The sequence below is a fragment of the Fundulus heteroclitus genome, chromosome 22 (assembly GCF_011125445.2).
Source record: "Fundulus heteroclitus isolate FHET01 chromosome 22, MU-UCD_Fhet_4.1, whole genome shotgun sequence".
Taxonomy (NCBI): domain Eukaryota; kingdom Metazoa; phylum Chordata; class Actinopteri; order Cyprinodontiformes; family Fundulidae; genus Fundulus; species Fundulus heteroclitus.
In genome coordinates this window covers 36,451,260-36,475,240 of record NC_046382.1, presented here as the reverse complement: position 1 = coordinate 36,475,240, position 23,981 = coordinate 36,451,260, and the positions used below count along the sequence as shown (strand labels likewise).

At 42.5% G+C, this 23,981-nt stretch overlaps 1 protein-coding gene across 1 annotated transcript in view; it reads left to right on the top strand.

Annotated features, from left to right (window-relative positions):
* Positions 1 to 23,981, top strand: part of ehbp1 (EH domain binding protein 1) — a gene marked incomplete at its 5' end in the record, with an annotated part of 133,469 nt that overhangs the window by 102,755 nt on the left and 6,733 nt on the right. Inside the window, 3 exon segments of the mRNA XM_036126155.1 lie at positions 373 to 511; positions 1,862 to 1,962; positions 6,859 to 6,982. Of these exon segments, the coding sequence (XP_035982048.1) occupies positions 373 to 511; positions 1,862 to 1,962; positions 6,859 to 6,982 (364 nt within the window).

Here is a 23,981-nt window from a genome sequence, read left to right as displayed (position 1 = left end):
TTATGCATTTTGCATAATCTGAATATATTTTCTGGCTCGAGGTTTTGTTGAAAGTCAAGTTAATTGCCTGCTTTTTGTCTCGCTCATGAGTGAGACAGTGTGTGTGTGTGTGTGTGTGTTAGTGTCTTTTAGGGAGACATACTAACTAATTATAATGGAGCTTCCACACTGCCTTGCTCCAGATTCATCTGCTGACCTGGTGGTTACCGTCAGAGCAGCAGTAAAACTTTGACTGACAGAGTTTTGTGAACGGACTGTACTAATCACCTTTTAACGTGTTTTTATTCACATTAGGGTACTATACGTTGCCGGTGGATTGTTTTTGTTGAGTAGATTGTCTGTTTTTTTAAAACTAGCCTCTGTCTGGTACAGAACAATGCAGAGGAGCTGCGGGCGGAGCGTCTGCGCAGAGCCACGGAGAAGCTGCGGAGTCCGGTCGTTTTCAGCAAGGACTCTGCTGTGAGGAAGACCCAGCTGAAGTCCTTCAGCCAGTATGTGGAGAACAGGCCAGGTGAGGACGAAGCAGCTCAAACACACCCTGTGCACACTGTAATTACCCGCTGTGACGAGCTGTTTAAGCAGCAACCCTTGCTTACATCCAGTTGACTTATAAAAACCGGTTTCCCATGAGCAGGTTGGTAATTTGGCACCATGATCGAGTTCTCTTGTTTAAAGGCGTCTGTTACTTGCTAAAATCACGCCTAACCACTAAATCAACCAAAGAAAGACGGACAGACTAAGCCCGGGCTTTTTCTAGGATTTGGGTGGACCAAGGTTTCACAAAGTTAAGGTTTCAAAAGCACCAAGATATTTCCTTTTTGCAGTTCTTATGCTTTAGACATTTTAAAGAGGTGTATGATTGACTAAAATGGGTCTTCCCCCTCCCCGCCTGTTGCTGCCTGTTGCTGCATACTGCCAATCAGTTGGCTGAAAAAAGACATGATGATGTTAGAAAAAAGTGGGCCTATTTACGTGAGTATAGGCAACGTAATCGGGCCTTGAAGATGGTGCTGTTTGAAACTATAGTTGGAAAACCAAGAGCAACATGTCTGTAAAGCAGCTGACTACAGACTCTACTTGAGCAGACGGCCTGACTAATTAACGCTGACACAACAAGCTCATTATGTGCTTAAAGTGCAGAATCTCTGTAATAACCACTTGAAATATACTATTAAAATTTGGGTCATTATTTTGCCATCCATCCATCCATTTTCCAAACTGCTTAATCTGCGGGGGGTGCTGGTGCCTATCTCCAGCGTTCACCGGGTGAGAGGCGGGGTTCACCCTGGACAGGTGGCTAGTCTGTCGCAAGGCAACACAGAGACAAACAGGACAAACAACCATTCACACCTAAGGACAATTTGGAGAAGCCAATTAACCTAACAGTCATGTTTTTGGACTGTGGGAGGAAGCCGGAGTACCCGGAGAGAACCCACACATGCACAGGGAGAACATGTACACCCCTGGGTCTTTCCATGCAGAAAGACCCAGGGGTGTACTCGAACCCAGGACCTTCTTGCTGCAAGGCAACAGCACTACCCACTGCGCCACTGTGCAGCCATTATTTTGCTTCAAATAAAATAAAGAAATGCATGTAGATTAAATTAATTTGCTTCTTTGTAACTCTTTACCAGGACATAAAAATAAATTTTCAATTTCTATTTTAGATTGAAGCAATTGGAGGATATTTTAACATAGTGTAACCAATTTTCAGATATTTTCACACTGGGATATCCTTAAAGAACGTTTAAGTTTTATCCTCAATGAAGGACAGGACACAGTGAACGGAAGATGGAAAATATACAAATGTTTCTGCAAAGATATAAATGTTTTTGTTTTGTTTTCGTCTCCTTGCTTTCAGAAGTGAAGCGACAGAAATCTGTTCCTGAAGATCTGAAGAAGGCTGACGAGGACAGAGGTGCACTGACAGAAGTTGACCTTCACAGACCATTTGAAGAAGAGGTTTGCTCATTTATTTTTTTTTAAACTAAAAAGCAAAGGAGAATGTTTTATGTTTAAAATGTTTTCAGTAAACTCTGGATTTTGCCCGATTATCTTTCCAGTCGTTGGTTCGACTTTTGTGTGGGGAAAGGTTAGCAGAACGTCAGGGTGCTAAAATATTCAAGGTCATTTCAGCTACTTTTTTACTTCCTCATTGTCGGTCTTGCCTCGCTACACTTTCCTCTCTCTGCTCCTTAAATTCCCCCCCTTGTCTTCAACTTTCCCAAAGCCTCTGAGGCTCAGGCCCTCTCCCTTTTTTCTTGGCCGTCCCCTCTTCACCACGGGGACATCGACGTATTGATCTAACATGCGGCCGCGTTAATTATAACAGCGGTAGATATCAGCTGCCGTGCGGAGGTGTGTGTGCTGCGTGCTCTGCCGTCATTTAAGTACACACACATTCCACATTGTCTTCTCAAAGAGCGTGTTTATAAGAACACTATTATTTCAGCGAGTGAGTGTTTGAGCATATGGGCCACTAGAGACCACGAGGTGAATCTCTCTTCCCAGGCAGCCCGTCTCCTACCCTCGACCCTCCACCTCGGTCTCATCCAACCCCACACACACGCGTAACCCTCCTCCCAGTGCCCGGGCCCCAGGGTTAATGGGTGTTCAACCTTTCCATTATCCCGATCAGCCAAGAATTACCTGCTGAATGATGTTTGCATTAATATAATATATATGGTAATTTCCCTCCTCTTAATTACGGCTGGGCCGAGCGCGGCAAGGGGAGTGGGCTGATCATGTGTAAAATTGATTTGCCAAGGAAAAATATGGTGATAGAGCGAGAGCGCGCAGAGGGGGGAGCAGGGGAGTAGCTGCAGGGAGGCTGCGGGGAATCTGCGCGCGCGCGCACACACACTCTGGTTTAAATGAGACGTGCGCAGAGCTACATGAATGCACACTCTCATATGCTGGAAAGAGGACAGGGGAAAAAGTGCTGGCCTGGGTGGAATGGAGGGAGAGGAAAAAAAAAACTTTTTCTCCTGTTCACTAGTTCTCCTTCCCATTAAGAAAAACGAAGTGCATCAGCAATAAAAATGGAGATATTTTTTTTTTTCTCCGGATGCATCCTTAGTGGTAAATTTGAATAAACATTTTCCTCACTCAGAGGAGTCTCTCTGAAGAATAGCAAACAGCCAGGAGACAGAGGTGAAGAGGGGTCACAAATGGAAAGTCTATTAAGTGCCTATGCTCGTAGAATGATGGGTTGTGTGTTTGCGTGTGTGCATATGTCTCACAGTGTGGAGTGCGCTTGTTGTCGGTGTGTTTGAGGAATTGGAAAGACTTTGCTGAAGTGGAGGAGTGTGTTCGAGGGTTTAAGGAGAGCTGAATCAAAGGTTTAATTAAATAAACCAGGGGGACAAGGAAGCTGCAGGTGGATTGAGTCTACACTGCAAAACACAAACAAGTCGTTCACTAATAAATCCATCCAGATAGAATGAAATAGTGAATTCATGTAGTCATTAGTAGCATCAGTGTTTACAGTGTAAATGTTACAAAGAACTGTTTGGAAAGTGACATTTGTTTGGTGTTATATTTCTAATGCCGTGTAGTCACTGGTTGCATGCAGATATTATATTCAGCCATCCTCTTACTGGCAGCAAGACACTAGACGAGGACCAATGTGGATCCTGTTTTATCATTTTAATATTGATTAGTTTACACTTCTGCATTGTTTTCTTTTACTGCTCTAATACAACAACATCTGTTCTTTTAAGAACAAACTGCAGTTTTTTTTTATCATGAGTGATGCTTTAAGACTCTCTAGGAGGGCTTCTGGTGGCTCTTAATAAAGTCTTAAAAACTTTTAGGTCAGGTCTTGAAACGCATCCAGTTATTGTTGCACTAATAATTGTTTCCTTGTCTGGAAGATTTAGACTTATGTCAACCAAGAAGTCTGTGTGTGATTGGAAAGAAGGCAGGCATCTCTCTAAAGATAATAAAAACATGTAAAAACCGTATCCATTTAGAAAAAAATAATAGACCTCTTTTTATTTGCATTTTAATATGAGAACATCTTTATTAGCATTACAGCAACCAAACCTAGCTGCTGTTTGCATGTTTCCTCTGGTATTTTGATCATTTATGTTCGGTGAGGAGCACTGAGTCTTTGAGGAGGGAAGACCCTGTTATCTTCTCCCTCATCTTTACCCCCCCCCCCCACACACACACACACACACACACACACACACACACACACACACAGACAGACACACACACACACACACACAGATCTTATCTGTCAGATTTGCAATATGACTGGACCCGCTCCAAACATTAGTATTTATTCCAGTCAGGAGAAACCTGTTGGTAAAATTAAAAGTTAACTTTAGACCTAAATCTGCCAGAGCTTAACTTTTAATTAATTGTATCGTTTTTGTGGAGAACGTTACAAACTCTGTTCTGATTGTTTTGTAGTTCTGTCAAATTCATGCGTTGCAGCAAAATGCCAAGGCCCCGATGTTCAGCCTTCCCTGCAAACCCTTGAACCCTCATGCTCCTCAAACTGGCTTCTAGTCATTTGTTTTCTAAAAATGTAAACATAAAGGAACTAAAACCAAAACATTCTCGTGACGATATCCATTAACAGCTCCCTTGTCATGAGAATGTCTATTTTATTTTTACAAGGTTAGAACTTGAAAATTGGGATTTGAATAGTTGGACTAAACCCGTCTTTGGTAAATGTCGAGCAAAACTCATTGGATGAGTAAAAAATATATAAATAGTTTAACATGAGCCGCAGCAGCAGCTGCTGGACACCAGCGGCCACTCCACAGTGTGGTGCCCAGATGTTGTTCTCAGTACGGTTGTCTTTTCAGCCGCCGACTCCTGAAGTAATTACCCATGTGATCTGGGCGCTCCTCAGCGAGACATGCGCTCCGTTTATGCTGTCAAATAAGGCGCTGCAGCTAGCCCCGTTTGTGTCTATCTTGAAACGGCAGTAAACTTAAGTAACCAAGTAGAGCAGCACGATACTTTAAGTCGGTCCTCATCGTGTTCTCAATGTCTCCAAGATCATGATCTGCTTGGAAGCAGTTTTTGGTTGGATACTATGCTTCAAATGCATGGCATGTAATTCTGCATGCCCGTAAAATATCTGGCCTGTTGGAAAGACCCTCACTGCCCTCATTTGGTGTGTATTTTAGTGGCCGAGATGCTAGTGTCAGATGGACTGAAGTCATTCTCATTATTTAGTGTTTTACACTAGATCCACCTTGACCCAGTTCCACTCATACACAGACACCTAGATCTATTCTCAACTGAGTCTGATCATAATAGACAGCATCATTACAACATTCAGCGATAGTTTCATGGTCACATAGTCTGTTATCGTGCAGCCATGTAACCTTGATATAAAAGCACTGAATAACCTTAATGGGTAAAGCTATATTTAGCTTAAGTTATTAAGTCCCATTCTGGATAAAAAGTAGTGTGACGTTAACCTCCCTATGTAATGTTTCACTATTCTGCCTCTGCAGGTATTGCTTCTGCAGTGACTCTTGCTTTATGTAGCTTCAGTCACACATTAAATATCCCTGAAACAGTCTGATTGACTTGAAGTGTTCAGGTTTACATATATTTTTCCTATTTGTGTCACAAATGTAACCTTTTTTAAATATTTTTTTTCTTCTTTAACCTTTATTTACTTCATTTTCCTAATTAATAAATCTCAGGTATTACATTTGTGGTTAAAGTGTCTAACTTGGATACATTTTTTCCCCCAATTAAAAGTTTTTTTTTAAGGAGTTTCTCCGGATGCTGACTGATATTAAAGAAAGTTTGATGTGGATGAAAAGTTGGGTTAGATTTAATTTAAACTATTGAAGTGCACTCAAAGACGTGAACCTGGACAGTTGTGAACTTTAACATTTCATTTACAGTTCACAGATGAAAATGGTGTTTGTGGGGTTAAAAACAAAATTATGAAATGTTGACTAGAAAAATCGATTTAACCCAAACAAACACCTTTTTATGTGTTAACTGGAAATGATTGTAGTTATCTGCAAAGTTTCTTTAGGCCGTAGTCAGAGATGCACCAGTTGATCTCCCAGAGACTGTAGTCTGTCATGGCGGCCTCTGATCACTGATCCGCAGGTTAAATACTGAAATACCTGAACTAGTTATTCGCCTGTTCCTTTAATGCTTCAAAGCTGAGAACGTCCACCATTCTCTGAGGATTTGATGCACATTTTTACTTTGATTAGAAAAATAATATATAAATGTTTGGAGCATATGACTTTGGTGGATTAATGGGAATAATCTTGTTATTAACTTTCTGTTGGATTCAAAACGACCTTTTATCAAAAGATCTCCGCACATTTCTTTTCTGTTTTATATGTTAAACTCCTCACAAAGTCTGAAATGCTGAAAATTCTGCTGACTAAATATCTGAAGAAAAGCAAACATCTACATGGACCAGGTGAATCCTTCATCTGTAATCTAGCTGTGAGTAAAGCTGAAGACCGGGTTAGAGGATGTAGAAATGTCCTCAGATCAAGACGCAGCAGCAGCTGTTTCTGGTTCATTTGCTGTTTTTTTTTTTTTAAATAGTTTTCCTGGCAAAATATGTATTTAAAGTGAGCAGATTCTCTTTCTTCCTCAGATGTTTTAAACAATTTTCCCCTCTTCTCCTCCTGCCTTTCTTTCCCTCCTCCTCTTCCTTCATCCTCATTACTTTGATTATTCCTCTGTTTCTCCCCCTCTCCTCCGCTCCGCTTTATCCCGCTATCTCTTTCCCCTCCCCATCCGTTTAATGCCAACTCTCACTACTCCTCCTTCTTCCCTCATAACTATTCTTTCGCCGTTTTTGCGCTCTGCCTCGCTCTCGCTCTCGCTCTCTCTCTCGGTTGACAGAAGGCGTTCAAAGACACCAGTCAGTATGTGGTTGGGGAGCTGTCTGCACTGGAGAGCGAGCAGAGGCACATAGACGCCCGAGCAGCTCGCGTGGAGAAGAGGCTGCGCTATCTCATGGACACAGGTACCCCAAGCCCAATTACACTGGAAAAACTGTTTTGGCAAATTGAGCATACACACACACACACACACACAGATATTTATGTACACTCTGAGAGTTTGTGTGTTTGTTGGGGGGGGGGGGGGGGGTTCTTTGAAGCCCCCCCACTTCCCTCCCCCTCCCTCTTGGATGAATGTTGTGCGACGTAGCGCTGGGTGGATATGAAAGGAGGGAATGGGGGGTGAGGGAGGAGGAGGAGGAGGAGAAGGGAGGGGTAGGCTGGATGGGGAGGGAACGAGGGGGAGTGTGTCTCGGGGATGGGAGAAGAAGGGAGACCTCTCTGGGCTGGGGTGATAAGGGAGCCCTTCATGGGGGAAACGATAACTGGGTGCGATAGCGGAGCCCAGCCGAAGTCTCCGCTGCAGCCGTTTGCCAGCCACGGCCCCAGCCAGCCTCCCAACTATTGAACAGTGCACTCAGCCATGCACAGCTACACACACACACACACACACACACACACACACCCATACAGCCTCCTTCCCCCCCAGTACATATCTGGCCTTCATTGATATGCTGTATAAGGAAAGACGGGGGTGAGTTAAAGGGAGGAAAGAAGGAGAGGCAAAGAAATGGCAAAGAAGCAAAAAAAAAAAAAAAACATGAGGCAACACAACACGGGCACCGACACAGTTCACAAATCCACCACAGACGCACACACATGCTTTACACACCCCGCAATGTGGATTGGCATACGGAGCCAGATTCGGAAGGTTTTTATTTAAGGTTTGGCCCGGAGTAAAGCCTTGTTAAGACATGAGACACTATGCTGAGCCAAAAGAGGGGCCTCGGCTCCGTTAAGTCCCCCAACTGAAATTGGAGAATTGCTTCCCATTGGTGACAATAATCGTCCCATTTCTCACCCAGGAATGCTTCAGGAGAGACAGGGAAAAGACATGCTTCATGGGATGGTAACATTTTGATATTTGCAAAATGTTTTGGAAGTGCAGGTAAAGTATTTGCCGTAGTAATTTACCAGTAGCTCTCGTGCTTCTCTTGATATATCGGTGCCTAACATGGCGGATTTACCCCCCTAAAATCCGGGAAAAAGCAACAGGGCAGGACAGAAGAAAGAGCTTTTAGAAATGGAAACCGGGGCGCTGGGATTTACGCTCACCTTCCCATCCCATTTGAGCGCTGATATTGAGGCTATCTCATTGCCGTTTGTTGTGTTTGCTTTCCGCCTCCCTCCCTTCTCTGTGCCCTCTCCCCCTGTCGGAGCACATGCCATTGTGTCAATCTGAAGGGCTGCTTTCCTCCTTCTTCTTCACCAACTGTTAAAGCAGCCACTAGCCAGCAAGAAGCCAGGCTATTTACTTTCAAACACCTTTAGCCACATATATATATATATATATATATATATATATATATATATATATATATATATATATATATATATATATATAATACACACCTATCCTGAAAATGTGATTCGCTAGAAAAGGATGAGTCGGATACAGAAGGTGAGGAGAAAATAATAAAAGGATTTTACAGCTAGAAATTCTCCTCAGTTTCTTTTCACCTCTCTGTATTGCACTGTACCACAGCAATGTATGAATAACGCGATTTCCTTGGGGTTTTGCTCGCTGACTGAACATATGTTACCGACCCGTTTGCCTTTAAATCACGTTTTGCTGTTGAGGGTCGAGGAAAGAGTTCCCCGTTCCCCGACCCGAGTTACCTGTTCCACACACCCTGCAAACTAGGTTCCACGTAATGCAGAGTGCCTCACTAAGTTCCTGTAAGAGCTTTTCTGTTTTCTCATCAGAGTATATGGCATTTTCCCCCAAAATACCCCTTCAACAGGTTGGGATTGGGCTTTAATCACATGTGGTTACCAAAGAAACCACCTCACCTGTCTGTGGGCCGTTCTTCACGTGCGTTGTCTTGCAACTATTTCTCCCCCCTAAGCGTTTTCCCTTGAATAGATTCTATCGGTGCTCTACATGATAAACAAACACAAATACAGTTGCCATTATATTTCTAATTTTTATTAGAAATATAATATATTATAAGGGCCACAGCAAACATGTTTAAGGACGTGCTCTGGTCAGAATCAGAACAAAATTTAACTTCTTGTCTACATCCAAGATGTTACTTGTTGCTGAAAACTAACCCTGAACATCCTGCAACACACAATCAAATCGAATCGTGGCTGAAGCAGCATCATCCTGCAGGAACGCTTTTATGTATGTAACGTGAAGTGCTTTCACTACCTGTGATGCAGATGCTAATGTTCACTGAGAGTCATGCAGACATAGAGAAAGGACAAAGGAGGATGAGGAAAAAGTGGGTCCGTCGCAATTAATGATTTAGTTTTAATATTCAACAGTAATATCACAATATTTTCATATTCCTGTGATAGAATGACCCATTCATCCTCTATCCAATTGAGATTTGAAAACAGATGGTCTGCATCCAATTTGCAAAAACTAATGGGCAAATATTTTAGGCTGTAGATATGCAAAGGTGGTAGAGATCTACCCTAAAATCATGCAGCTGCACGGCGCTGTCTATGAAGTTCTGCCTGATTTCAAGTGAAAAATCATAGCTTATCACTCCAGCTGGCTGTAGTTCAGTCTTTCTTCCCATTGCATACTTGGATATGCTTATGAAACTCAAAAAATTAACTTTAATATTATTTTTACGATATATATATAAATGTGATTATTTTACACTTTAAATGCTTATTGTAATGGGAAACCAGTCATCGGTATATTCATTGGTACTTGTAGGTACCTGAGTGCACCAAGCTTCATTCTGCTTGTAAGATGAAAACATTTAGTCTCCCACTACTCCCTGCTTATTCACGTGTGTGACCCAATACCTAGATGTGAAATCCGCTCCTTTGTGCTATCAGCTGCCAGCAGCGATCATATGTCTCTGCCCACAGTAACCCAAAACTAAATTACTCATATCCTCTTCTGTACTCTGAATAATACAAATCCCAACTGCTTGAAGACAAAGTACTTCTTGACACTGCTCTCTTGAACCCCGCCAAATAGAAAAGCTTGTCTTTTAACACTAATGTGACCCTATTTAGGTCTTTTACCTTCAAGTAATTGACTGGACATGGACACTCCTTTTACCTAACTCTGCACCACAGTTTCCTATCTGAAAACTCTTCTACCAAATCAATGAAAACAGAAGAAAAAAAAAAACTTAAAGAGAGCAGTAAAAGCGTTGTTAAGTCCGTTACATCTTGGTAAAAGTTAGCCTAGCATTAGCCAGGAGGCAGCTGGTGGCTGATGGAAGATCAAGATGACTCCTGAGGTTTCCTTTTCCATGCAGGGAGGACGAAAAGTCTTCTTTGTACAGTTCTGAAGTCCAAAATACACCAACGTTTAACCTTTGGCGCTCTTTGGTGGTTGAAGTATTGACTCATAACTTTCACTGTCGTCTGCTTGTGTCTGCAATGACGTAGCACAGATGCTGTTTATTGGATAACGCTGGACCTGTGGCTTTTAAGTGTGCAGTTGTGTAACTATCTAATTTGAATGTAATTTTATAAACGTGTAATACTCACATTAACACGCTAATCATTAAAACCGGTAATCGTTTCATCCTTCTGCTTAATTAGACATGAGCCCATGTCTCGAGTTGAAGGCAATCTAAAGTGTGAGTAGTGTCGGACAGCGGAGCCGTGCTACCAGCTCGGATGTGCAGAGTAATCGCTGCGGTGCATGTGATCATATGATTCGGCCCACTCAAAGTGGGTTTGTGTGACCTGGGTGTGCAGTGGTGCTCTGGCAGCAACACGGCGCTCCAGGACTGGAGAGCAGATGTGAACAGACAAGATGGACTGACCCATGAATGATTGTTCATCTCTCCGCTCCAGCAGTGGAAAACTTGGGAAGATCCACTGCTGCTTCACATCCCCCCTTTCTTTGATATCACATGTCTCTGCTTTGCCATTCACTTTTGCTTTTATTCAGATTTTTCCATAATCAAAGACTTGCTTCTTCTTTGTTGTCATTTTTTTCCCCTTTCATCCTTGTGAATCTCAGTTTCTCCCGTCCTTCTCCCATCCTTTCTGCTCTCATCTCTCCTTCCTTTTCCACACATCTCCTCTCCTCCCTCTGCTCTCTCTCTCTCTCTCTCTCTCTCTCTCTCGGTTTGGGCACAGTGCAGCTTTCTGCAGCATTTTCTATTACACAGCGGCCCTCCCCAGATGAGTCCAAAGTAATTGGGGTGGTTAATTTATTTACTCAGAGGCAGTTCACAGCACATTAAATAATAGAGATAATTGAACAAGAATTGTCAAGTGTCTTCTGATATCAGACACATTACAGGAGGGAGTGTGCATAAAACTCCATTTCTATGCCCCCATTGTTTATGGTAATTAAGTACACAGATTTATTCCTTGGTTGCCTTCCAAGCTTATGGCAGGCAGCATTGTTGTCTTCTATTAATATGTAATCAGTAAATAGTTTAATTTTCTAATCTGCGGTTGGAGAATTCACTTTCTAACAACTCTTAATTACTGCTGGGCTCTAATGAGTCTCGCCATGCCGCTGCAGCCAGCCAATCAGGGGCCCATCTCTGGGTCGGGGGGGAATTTGAATTCCTGCAACGCCCCTCCACCCCCCACCCCCTCGACTAATGAACTTGTTATTCTTGCACCTCTGGGAGCGCTGTCCTTCACACATCCAACATTCGGTGAACATTTCACCTCCTGCAACAAGCCAGATATTTATAGTAAAAGAAATGTGAGCGTTCCAACAGAATCTTGTACACAGCAAAATATTCAGAAATACTCACTCTTAAAATCTCACAAAGCTGGTTTTACTTTTAGGATATGGCTGATGCGGTGGTAAGTTATCGTGGCTAGTTATTATTAATACTGTTGTATGTCCTCTGATATAGGCTTTGTCATTTTTTTATGTGTTTTTGAATAGGGATGCAGATGAGGCATTGTTGTAAATGTACTGTGGTATAAAGAAGCTTTTGAAGCATCATGTAGCCCATGCAGAAATCCCCTGACCCCTGTTGAATGTATCTCAAACGCCTCCTACCTGGCCCCTGCACCTATTTACACACGCCTCCCATTTCAAATAGCTATATAAGCAGCAACAATGGACGCAATTATCCAAATAATGCCACTTAGCTGCACCGCAAAGCTGCCCCTCACCTACTGTGCGTTTGATAAGAGATAAACAAGCAGGGAGAGGAGAGAATGAGTTTTAGCTCCCCCAGATTAACATATGTTTAAAAATCGCACTCGAAGCCGATAAGATTGACACAGGGTTTTTATGGCGCGCGCTCCTTTAATCTGCCTTTGTGTCTGCGAGTCGGCGAAAGGAAAATGGCACAAGGAGGAATATAGCAAGGGCTTAATGTACCTTTAGACGCGAGGCGTATCGCCCTCTGAATCTGAGCAAAGGACAGAGCGGACTGTCAATCGCTTCACATCCAACAGGGCCGCCTTTACTCAAATGTGAGCTTGTGCTTTGGTTTGGGTGACGCTAGAGGCCTTAAAATCAGCCAATGACTCCAAATTTCCTGTATCCACTCAAACACCCAGAGCCGGTCTAAAAGCACAGGAGGAATTTCTTTATGTGGAGCCATTTCTGCTTTAGTCCACCAGCCGTCGCAGTGCCACTGACCACCTTTTGATGTTGCCCTTTCTGCGTTATTTTACATTTGCCATTCAACAAATCTTGTTTTTGATAAGGTAACATAATTAAAACCTGAGTGAAATAGATTATTCTGTGTTATTAGTGATGCACTTTATTTCCTTATGTTTTCATTTATCATTTTAATGTTTAATTTGCACAGTAATTATACAAGTAGCACAATTTCTAGTAAAACGTCCCTGGAACAGAGTGAACCCCCCTGCATTTGTTTTGTTTTGTGTACAGCTGGTCCATTTATCCATTCCTGTGTAATTAAGTTTCTTTTCATGCCTCCAGGAAAGCAGGACGGATCACAAGCAGCCACAAGGTTCGCTTATACCTTGAGCCGGCCCTAAGGACACCCGTTAGAAAACCTTCCTTTAACGTCTTCTAATTTTTAAAATCAGGCAGCTTCTTCCATCATCTGTCACCCAAACCTATCCGTGTGTCTTTATCTGGTGTTTGCAACACAAACAGCACGCAGAGCTTTGAGTATATTATCAGGAGCAGTTCCTTCACAAACGTAACGCGGAAGAAGCTTAACATTAATTATTGCAACTGTGGGCAGATTACATCCAAGCCCGCCTTGTAAGCACCGGCGGACTCATCTTGACCTCCTATACGAGAGCTTAAAGACATAAGAATGGCATTTTACCAACTTTAATGGGATAACCAGTCTAATCTCTAAGCTTTGAGAGAAGTAGTGGTGTTTGCACTATAATACCCTTTGCAGTTCACAGAGCGAAAGATGCGGGGAGCGAGGTTGTTTCTGTCTGCGCCGTTAAGCATTCGCTTCATTTTCAGCGGCTGTTTTGCACAGGTTTACATAAAATATCAGAAGCCTTCTGTCCAAAAATAAGTTGATAATCGTTAACTTTCGCAGATGTCTCTTTCCTGCGTCCCCGTTGCAATAAACACGGGCTTTGCTGAGGGCTTGTCCGCTGCGTGAATTTTGATTGCTGAGCAGCGAGATTGCGACTATTGTTTATCAATAATCACAGAGCCAATTTGTAAGCTAAGCCCATGGCAACTGAGATAGACGCAGCCACGAGAAGATGCGCTCCCTCACCAGGCCCTCGGACATTTTCTCGTTGTTGTCAGGGTTACAAAAAAAAGAGCACTCACTTTGAGTCGGCGGGTTTTGAGCTGGACCACAGTGGAATGTGTTTGTGGTCATCTTGGATTCTCTTCAGGAGCAAATGCACTGTTCTTCCCGATGGGGAAGAAAAAACAAATCTAGGGATCACTTCTTTAAAAACCTATTGCCTTTGAGGTGACAAAACAAAGGATTTGAGCTTTTTTTTGTTTTGTGTGTTTGCACGCACGACTTCAAGGGTTCAGCTGGGTCAGAACACAGATTAACACCCTCCCCTTGCGCACACACATGCACTCCCATTCCTGCTCCTGCCTTTAATCTCCTCGGCCATTTGAATGTTTGAGCAGCAAAACAATTTAATTAGTCAACTTGCAGGGACTGTGCAGAAGCGAGCTGTGTGGAGCTCTCCTGCCTTCCTGGTGCTTTCAGCGCCCCCCACTCCCCCCCACCCTCAGCAGGTCCAGCACAGCGACGCGACCCTTGCTCCCAGATGTGCGCTGCTTCTTTTTTTTTTCTCCCCCCTTCTTTGCTCCCGCTCGGTGTCAGCCTTTCATACATTCTTTAACAGTGGGGATGAAAGGGGGATTTTTAGGAAGATTAGGGAATGGGATCCTCTAGGCATTGTCTGAGAATCTTCAGATAAAACGAGTGGGGTGGATGGAGTCAACGGGAGGCAGGCAGGGAGTTTGTTAGGATGAAGGGACCTGCAGCAGCCTACCAAACGGCTACTAAAGTAGGATATTTCTTGTTTTCCTTTCACACTATCTTCATTTTCTCTGTTATGGTTGTCTTTTTCTCTTTAACTCAGGTTATTCTGTCCTTGTTTATTCTGTTTTGCTGCTCTTTCACAATTTTTAAGCCTACTAAAACCCATTCAAAGTTGCACTCATGGGGCCAGGCTCCCCATCCTTCCTCAGACAGCCGGCGATGGTGCCGATTAACATTTTGAGCTGAGGGGTGAGTAAATGGGGATGGGAGGGCTGCTGGAAACAAGTGGGTGATGGACAATGGCCGCTTATGATAATCTGTTCTTTATTGGAGCATCCCGCCAATGCTTTCATCAGCCGCCCCTCTGCTCGAGACCCCGTGCAGCAGCCGGGCCAAACAGTGCTGTGAGCTGCCAAACACATCGTCACTGAGGGGCAGCTGCTGAAACATACACATCCATGGATCCTTGGAGCTGCACGCACTTTATTGTAGTGAATGAGCAGCACAGCCTGGCGAAGCAAAACAAAAGCTATGTATTTTGCTAGAGTTTTACCTGTTTTTCGTATGTACTTCTTTATTTGCTCCCTTCTTTTTTTGCTATCCAATATCTTTCTTTTGTGCTATGATCTAGACTTTAACTTGCCTTCTACCTTGTGGTGCCTTCACGGTGGAAAAATTACAAAAATACATCTTATGTAGCTCAGACACATAGTGGCTGTAATTATTGTTAGAGTTGCACAGAAGATTCTGCTGGTGACCACAATCCCACTTACCTGACCCTGATTGGTAATTATCCTGTCGAAGACAGAAAAATAGGATTTTCTTTTTTCTGATCAGTGCACACACCATACGTGACTGATACGACAATCTTCAGTGTTAAAGTTGTGATGATGTGAAGAAGATGTTTTCAGTATCAGTGAGTGAGTTAAGATGAAATCAGAGGAAGAAGATTAGCTGTAGGAAGCTTCTAGAAAGTAAACTCCCAGTTATGGTAAGGTTTGAATAACTGGAGGGGAAACGCATGCTAATTGTGCTACAAGCTAAAAGAAAGAAGATTTGCAATGGCAAATAAAGATTTCTGCAGTGGGCAGCTTACAGTACCCCGGAGGCAATCTGGGGTTAAGGGTCTTCCTCAGGGACCCACAGTGGCGGTCTGTGAGGTTCGATCAGAGTATTTGCTGCCTTCTCAGAGCACAAGTTTGCTGATCTAACGAGCTCCCCCTACAATGCTAAAGACAGTTAAAACTGTAAACCCTGTAATCATTTTGTCTTTGTTTTGAAATATTAGTGAAATCTTGTATAACTGCAGAGCTCTGTACAAGACTTTCTGAAAAGCAACATTTAAAAACACGTCTTGGTCCTAAATGACTGAATATATATATTGTGACATGGTACACTTCAATGTTTTGAGGTGTGCAGAATAAACAAAGGATAGTAGCTATACTTTGTTTTGTAAAGGGCTAAATACAATATATTGTGAATCTTTATGGTTGGATTTTCTTTGGAGGATTTTACAGATCTTTTGCGTGATGCAGGAAATGACAGCATCAGGTACTTTGAGCTGCAAGACCAGGGGTCACCAACATCAGTTTGTTCTGAAAAAAACAAAAAGCACAATCCACCAGTGAGCTGCATCTAAAACTTTATTTTATTCAATTACTCTTCCTGTTCATTCATACTTGCAATTATATACAATTAGAAATGAGAATATCTATAACAAAGCATGAAAAATGTATTTATTTCACACAAAGTTAAGGTGAACTCTGACTCTTCATATGACACAACACCAGTGAAGTAGTTCTCAGTTTCAAAAAGGTGAAGCATGTGCTAGAGATTATCATTGCTTTATGTTACTTAAAAAATGGTATTGTGAAAACAGTCCCATTTCTTATTTATTTAGAAAGTAATTAAAAACAATATGTTGTTATTTATAGTTCTTAATAAGAACTGTGACTCAACTAAAATCTGTATCGGTGGGTGAGAGCTTTACAAAATCTGTGATCGGTGCATCTGTACTTTTTTGGCTTGTTGGGTATTTTCTTTCCACTTGATTATTATTTAATTTACAAACTGCAGTTTGAGCACATAATTGAATTTCTACCATGCAGTCAATTAATCAAGGCTTTCTTATGGTAACAGATGTGGTGGCACTCAACAATGCAGGTTAATGACAGAGGTTTGGCCAGTAATTACACCATTCACGTGCTAACACAGCTGCTCGCCTCGCTACCGTTGTCATCACCCCCCACATACACACTCCGTCCCATTTCTCATTGTAATGAGCACTTCGGGCTACAAATACCAACAGCTGTCCTTCCCAATGCATTTCCATTTAAATATCTATTTAAACAGAGCAATTTTGCATCTGTGTATTGAATCAAAGCTCAAGCCGAGGCCCAGAGGCTTTAACCGCCTGGTGTTGGTGCCGGTTGTAATGTAATGCCGTTCCACGTTGAAAGGGGATTTATTTGTCACATTTACAACCACGTCGGGGACAATGTAAAACAGGAACACAAACGGAGACAAGTGTTTAAGACTTTGCAGCTAGAAATGATTTAAAAAGGTGGATGCCTTTTGCCTGAGTAATTTATGCCTTTGAAGGAAACCTAAACTAATTTCTGACTGGATGGAGAGAGACAGGATTTAGATAGAAGTGGTAGCGAGGAGGGAGGGGAAGCCGCTGAATCTCAGCTCAGAGATGAGAGAAGGATGACTAATGTTGTTAGCAGAGCCATTACTGGTCTGCAGATTAATTCATTAAGTAAATTTATCGTTTCACCTCCCCTCGGCCTCTTGTCACAAGGCGTGTAATATGACACCTCTCAAATTTGTTCTAACATCTACCCCAGGGGTGGGCGTTGAGCACCCCCCCCCCCCACCTCCCAACACGCACACCCACCCTCCTCCCTCCCTCCCTGTCTTTGCTAATAGGGCGGGAGGAGCAATGCATGCTAAAAAGACAGCATCCGTCTGTCAGCAGGTTGAGGAGGCAGTCCTCCAGCTGGAGAAGTCGCTGCTCAAAAAGTTAGTCACTCTGAAATTTCTCTTAGAACATAAATAGCTCTGAAGTAGAGCAGTCCATGTGTCATCCCACTATCGAATATACCTTTGTTTTTATGCTAATTCGGTTTTGTACTCTGGAGTCTGAGGAAAGCTATGCTCTTTAAAAAAATACTCAGGAAGCATCTGATCTTGTAATGCCAGCTGCTGCTGCTGTAGGTGGAGGCGGTGTTGGTGTGTATTCTGCAGGTGGTGGTTCGTTGGCTCAGATCAGAATCCCTGCAGATTTATTCTGTTTGTGTTTGTCAAGCTGTCCCAATTAACACTGTCAACAGGTACTAAGATTTACACTAGCACTAAATCATCTCATGTTTCTCCTCCCCTATAAGCTCCCCAAATAGTTCACACCTCAGCCTCTCAGGGAGCTAAACCCACCTGGCTTAACCCCACAGGCCTCGGCTTATTCTATCAGCGAGTTTCCACTGCGAACGCACTGTTTTTAGTCCTGCGCTCTTCTTATGTGGCTGAGCGGGAAGCCCAAAGAGCCTTGAGGGTGGTGTTACAGAAAGGCTAAATAAAAAAAGATAAAACCTTCAATTTTTGTTCTCCGCCGCGTTCCCTGTCAGGAAACATGCATATTTTAAAGTGGGGGGAGAAAAACAATTCAATATGTTCTGAAGATGGTTTGTTTTTAGCTTTTGACATTTGAATTTCACTTGTTTACAGCTATAAGAGCGTTTTGTTTGTCACAAGACGGCCTAGTCAAGATCTTTTTAAACTCTAGACATTAGATTGATTATACCAGGTACTGGTCATTGGTCTTTTCTTTCTCCACCTTAATTTCCCACTGGGCATAGCTGAACCATAAATGGTTTCTGCTCTCTGGAAAGTACATCCTTAGATCCTTATTCCATTGTTTAAAGTTGCATCCATCCACCCATCAGTCTGTAAGTCCATCTGTCCATATATGCGTCCATCCATCCAGCCCGCCTTCAACCCATTTTATTCATCTGCTTACCATCACTCTATCAGTGCAGCTATCAATCCATCCATCCATCCATCCATCCGTCCGTCCAAAAATGTTTTTCATTTTTCATGTCAAATTATCAACATCACAAATGTGTAGGAACCCTGCAACTACAATGCGATGTCAACACACCCCCTGTTCACAAATGTTCAGAAGGCTGTGGTGGTGACGTAACCCCCCTCATCCTTGTTCTCCTCCCAGCTCAGCCACTCTAAAGCGGAGCAGTCAGAAGAGAAAACAAACCCAGTGCCTAACAAATACATGAAGCTTTGCTTTAACTAAATCCCACAGATAATGGCTTCTGTGTCAGAGACTAAAGATAGCGGGAGGGGTGGCGGATGGAGGGGGGAGATTACACCCGCGTTTTGCATCAGTTGCTTTCTGCTGGGTGGCCCCACTTGTCAAAAAAAAGAAAGAAAGAAGGAAGGAAGGGAGAAATGGATGGAAAAAAGAGAAGGAGAGAAAAGCCTTTAACGTGGCACATTGAGAAGAGGAGAGGGCTCTTAATGCCATCAAAGCAAGGGGAGAAATCAGCCATTAATTTATTCTGGCCCTCACATAAATGCAGACCGGCAGGCAAACGCATCCACCATCTACACCCCACATCTTGTTGTTTCCTACAACTGTTAACTATTTTGGAAACATCTGGGGCTACAAAATGTTTGAGACCCTCTTACTGTGCCTGTGTGTGCGTATACCTTAGGTGGTTTCTGTGTGGACTGAATTATAGTCCTGACGAGCAGAGAAATTTTCCCACTAAGATACAGGAGGAGGAGCAGATGCCTACGCTATTCACTGGCTGATAAGAACTGATGGAGAGGTTAATAAGCTACACACCCAGGTCATCACAGGCTTTTTACTGGGCTACAGAGAGAAGACGACGACGATGATGAGAATGGGAATTTGTTGGGGGAGGAGGGGTTGACAGGGGGTACAGTCGGGTGGGTGTGTGCACCTCTCTGCATGCTTTGCACACTTTCAAAAGTCTCAAACTTCTTACAGTCAAATTGAATGACCATTTATTTGCATTGTCTCATCAGGGACCAGGTACACAGAAGTCAGTTTATTTTACAAGAATGCAAATAGCTGAGATGGACTTTGATGCTACGACTTTGAACGACAGAAATTATTGTTTTTACCATCCACGGTACAGTAGAACCACGTGTCTGTCTACAGTGTCGGCATCTGGTCCGTTTTTCATCATTACCGTGTCTCTTCCATTATCATGTCTCCTCCAGCCGGATCATTTGTAGTGCTGCTTCATACTGCCTGTACAGGAGGGATGACTAGTCAAATGTTGACTGGTTGTTGTCTGTGTAAGGAACATCATTTACATAGCACAAGATGTCTGCATGGCACAAAGATGCATTAAGTTTCTTACATTATGAATGATCTAAGTTTAAATGTAGGCCTACTAGCATATCTTGGATAATCCCATCCCACAGGTGGGACTCGCAGAATCTAACCTGCTAAACTGTTCTGCTAAATAAGCCAGAACAGATGAGCCGAGTCTAGATGGTGTCAGCATGCAGGTGAATCACTGCATTCATTAGTGATATCTCGGGAAACAAAGATATCTCTTAGGCAGCAGCCCATTTTTATTAGCATGTCTGAATTTGCAGTTCTAAAAGTGCTCCTTTGACTGCTTCTATTTCCCACAATCCTCCTGTGTAACCCCAGGCAATGTACAAGCACCCCCGCTGAGCGCAAGACAAAATACTTCAGCAAAACAACAGACAGTCCTCACTGTTTCCTTCAGTGTCCCTCCTCTCACTACTACTGCTGCAAGGCCACCAGAAAGATAGAATAAAATATAAATAGGAAGTTTAGAGAACAGGATGCTTCTTGTGTTGTTCAAAGTAAATCTAAAAACATTTACACTCATTGTTAATATCAACATATGCTATCTGTGCACTGGTTGGTGGAAATTAGCATGGAGCAGTGTTATATCAGCACTCAGTCTTAAAACAAACCATATTTTGAGAGTGTTGCCTTCTTAAAATATTGTAATAAACTTACTATTTCATGTAATGTGTTGCTCTAGACATTATCATTATTTTATCAAATCAAAGAAGTCCTTGAACGTTAATCATTATACCTCAGGGCATGTACAGAAATACCTTAAAACATCAGAGGACTCCTTCTCTTGTGAAAACAATGGCATCTTCATTGAGCTCCAGAAAAGCCTTAAGAACAAAGATAAAAACAAACGATGGCCACTGGAGTTGTACCGACGTGCAACTGCATAGCCTGTATGACTGAATTTACATCACCTGTTCAGAGGATGACGTACATCTGTTCAGAGGATGACGTACATCTAGAGATGTCACGTCATTGCGTTGACCATGACCCAACAAGGACAATTACACTCCCACTTAGAGGGGGGCGCCAAACAAACAGCAGATGTTAAACAATCAGGTCAAGAGTCCAGAAACAACATGATATTCACATGAGAAATCTATTTATTCTTTTTTCATCTATTTATCATCTCCTCTGAGCTGACGCCATATAAACCAGCACATTATCGCCTCCAATGAGGCTTTAGTAGAAAACTTTATCTCTAGGTTCAAGCAAGCTGTTGATATCTATCGATTGATCGATCTAAGTAGAGCCTCCAAATACAAAAAGAAGAATTGTGAGTGAGACAAAAAAATGAGTAAGCATTTGTTGCAATCAACTATTAAACTAAACTAGGCGGTTCCTAAGCTGATCAAAAGTTTAAGACCACAGTATTTAAAAGCCCAAATCTTAAAAGAAGGTGGATTCAGTGTAATTTTCTGTCAGGTATCCACTCTGTGATGACTTCCTGATGTCTAACAGTGAAGAGTCATGAGAAAATATGAAAATGTGCCTGTAGTAAACGGCAAATTACTTGTTTTCCTGGCTCCCATTGTGAGTCATTGATGCCTTGCGCTTAAAACCAGTTTCTTCTTTAAAAAACATTTTTTAATTAACTCTCAACTTCTTAAATATTCTTACTGTGTGCCCCGTTGCACAACAACTTGCCAGCCTTTTGATTGTAGTCCCAGTTTACCAAGTAGATAGAAACTAAGAGTGGAACCGAGACCTGTGACACAACAGTGGCAAAGATTTTCTTTCTCTTCTTCCAATGTCTGAAATACATCCATTATTTAGGACTGATGCCAGACATGTCTACTGTTGTAATGAAGCTGTAATAAATCAATATTCAAATGGATGTTAAGCTGTTGTCCAAGCGAAGAATCTGACTGAAAAATAATGGACGGCAGTCCAAACAGGACCGTAGCATGAGGTCTCCTCTCTTTCCCCTCTCATAAGTTCATAAGAAGGCGCCGGGTGCTTGTCCTGCTCCCTATCACCCACTCCCCTAATAATAGAGAGAGCCCCTGTGGGAAGGAGCTAGTGCTAGCTGGTGAAGATCACGCTGGTAATAGGATGATGCCTTTTTGCCTTTTGTCATCAGATTATGAACGGGGATAGCCTCTCCTCTCTGCTCCTTCACTCTTCTTTACTCTTCCCACACACAGCTCCAGACGTCCTGGAGGGCCCTGTCGAGTTAAAGTGGAGACAGGCGTAGCTGAGGCTTTGTTGCTCTGCTTGTATGGTAAAAGCCCTGCTAATGAAATACCTTTTAGGGGGTATCGGCAGGTGAGCTCCCCAATCAGGCGTTTCAGCAAAAACACACACGGCCGAGCCTATGCTCACATCCTCTCCGTTTTCTCATCTGCCCCCTCTTGCTATATTAATTACCTGAAGTGCCCTGGCCTTGCAGAAAGCTCTTGATTCTGCCGCTTTCCAGGCTCTCTTCATCCATCGTGACAGCCACGGCTGCAGCTCGCCTAAAGTGGGGGTGCAACAGAAAGGCCGATAATAGTAGTAATGAACACGGGTGACAATAATGAGGACGGTAATTGAGAAATAGTGTATTACAAGCCCTTTGATTTTCCTTTTTCAGCCCCAGGCTAAGTGGGGACAGGTTGTAAATCATCTTATTTAGAGCTCCGTTAAATGGTGGGGTTGAGCGTTGGAGGAAGCAGGGATTTCTGGCATTAACGCTGAGGCCTACTGACAAGCATACAGTAGTGATACTGAGACCTAATGCGGGAGGGTTAGGTAAAGTCACTGTCAACTTCAGACTCATTTATTTTACCTTCAGTTTCTAATTGACATTGAGTGGCAACAGTGCAGTCTGTTAAACACCCAACTGGCTATACCCAGAACAAGTCACCAGTCCATGACACAAAGACACACACCTGAGGGCAATTTAGAAAAAACAATTATAAAAGTCCTGTTTGTGGGCCGTGGAAGGAAGCTGGACAGAACCCACGCATGCAAACCAAAGCTGGACAAGCAAACTTTATGCAGCAAGACCTCAGAATTCATCCCGGCTTGCAAAACCAGGACCTTCTTGCTGCAAGGCAGCAGTGCTACAAACCCGCCTCCGTGTAGCCCTCTGCTGATCCTAGCTTTAGCCAAATCTGCTCCCTCTTTAAAGACTATTAGAAGAATCAACAAGAACAGCCTTCAAAAATAAATTTCTAGCCTTCCTGGTGTCTTCATTCCAAATCTATATACACTGTATACATTTATATACACTGTATAAAAAGACCCTGGCTGTTAAATCTGTTAAATTTAACAGACTACACTTTTCCTGTTTTAGATCATTTTGGATAACTAAAATAACTTCTATTACTCAGAATAACCAGATAGATACAGATTTGTTTTTCTTCAAATTAATAAGCTGACATTTAATAAGCTTCATTTGCCTTTTAGATGATTTTAGAAAGCCAAGACATTTTTATTTTTTTAATGAATTAACCCCGACTCACTGGTTCCTTGTTTGACGTCCTGGAAAAATCTTCACAAATCACACCAGTTATCACAACGAGAACTGTGGACTTCCACAATCCTGAATCAGATGCCTGAAGGTGTCGATTAAATGCAACATTATGGAAATGTCCAGCTGATGCTGTTCAGGAAGAAGATGGGTCCTGTGTCCCAGAGATGAGCGTCTTTTGGTGCAATATGTGCACATCAGATACCTCAAAAATAAAAGTCATAAAATATAAAAAGCAATTCTTCCAAATACCGAAGAAATGTTTTTATATGTCTGGATTTAAATAAACTCAATGGAATAGGTTTCAAAGCTGAATATGGCAGCTGCGGTGTGGGAGAACTTTGGGGCAAAAGCGAACTTAAACTGTGTGAGCCGGTATGTTGCATTTGTTGTAAAACAGTAGCAACTACAACAAACATGCATCTGCACCTAAAACATCATCATCCGTTGCAGTTTTTTTCAAACTACAACCACTAGGCCGTCTCCGTCTTCCCAATAGTCCATAATGACTGGAGCATTTAATTGACAAACCGAACACAATTGCATTATTATGCCATTATCATTATATTGCTTGACAATGGTCTCCAAAAAAGTCTTGCTCTCTCACAGTGGGAATGAACCATGGACATGTCTCAGCGTGTGTATAAAACACAGCTGCTTTTTAAATAACTTTCTCCTAAACATTTTTTTACATCAACTGACTC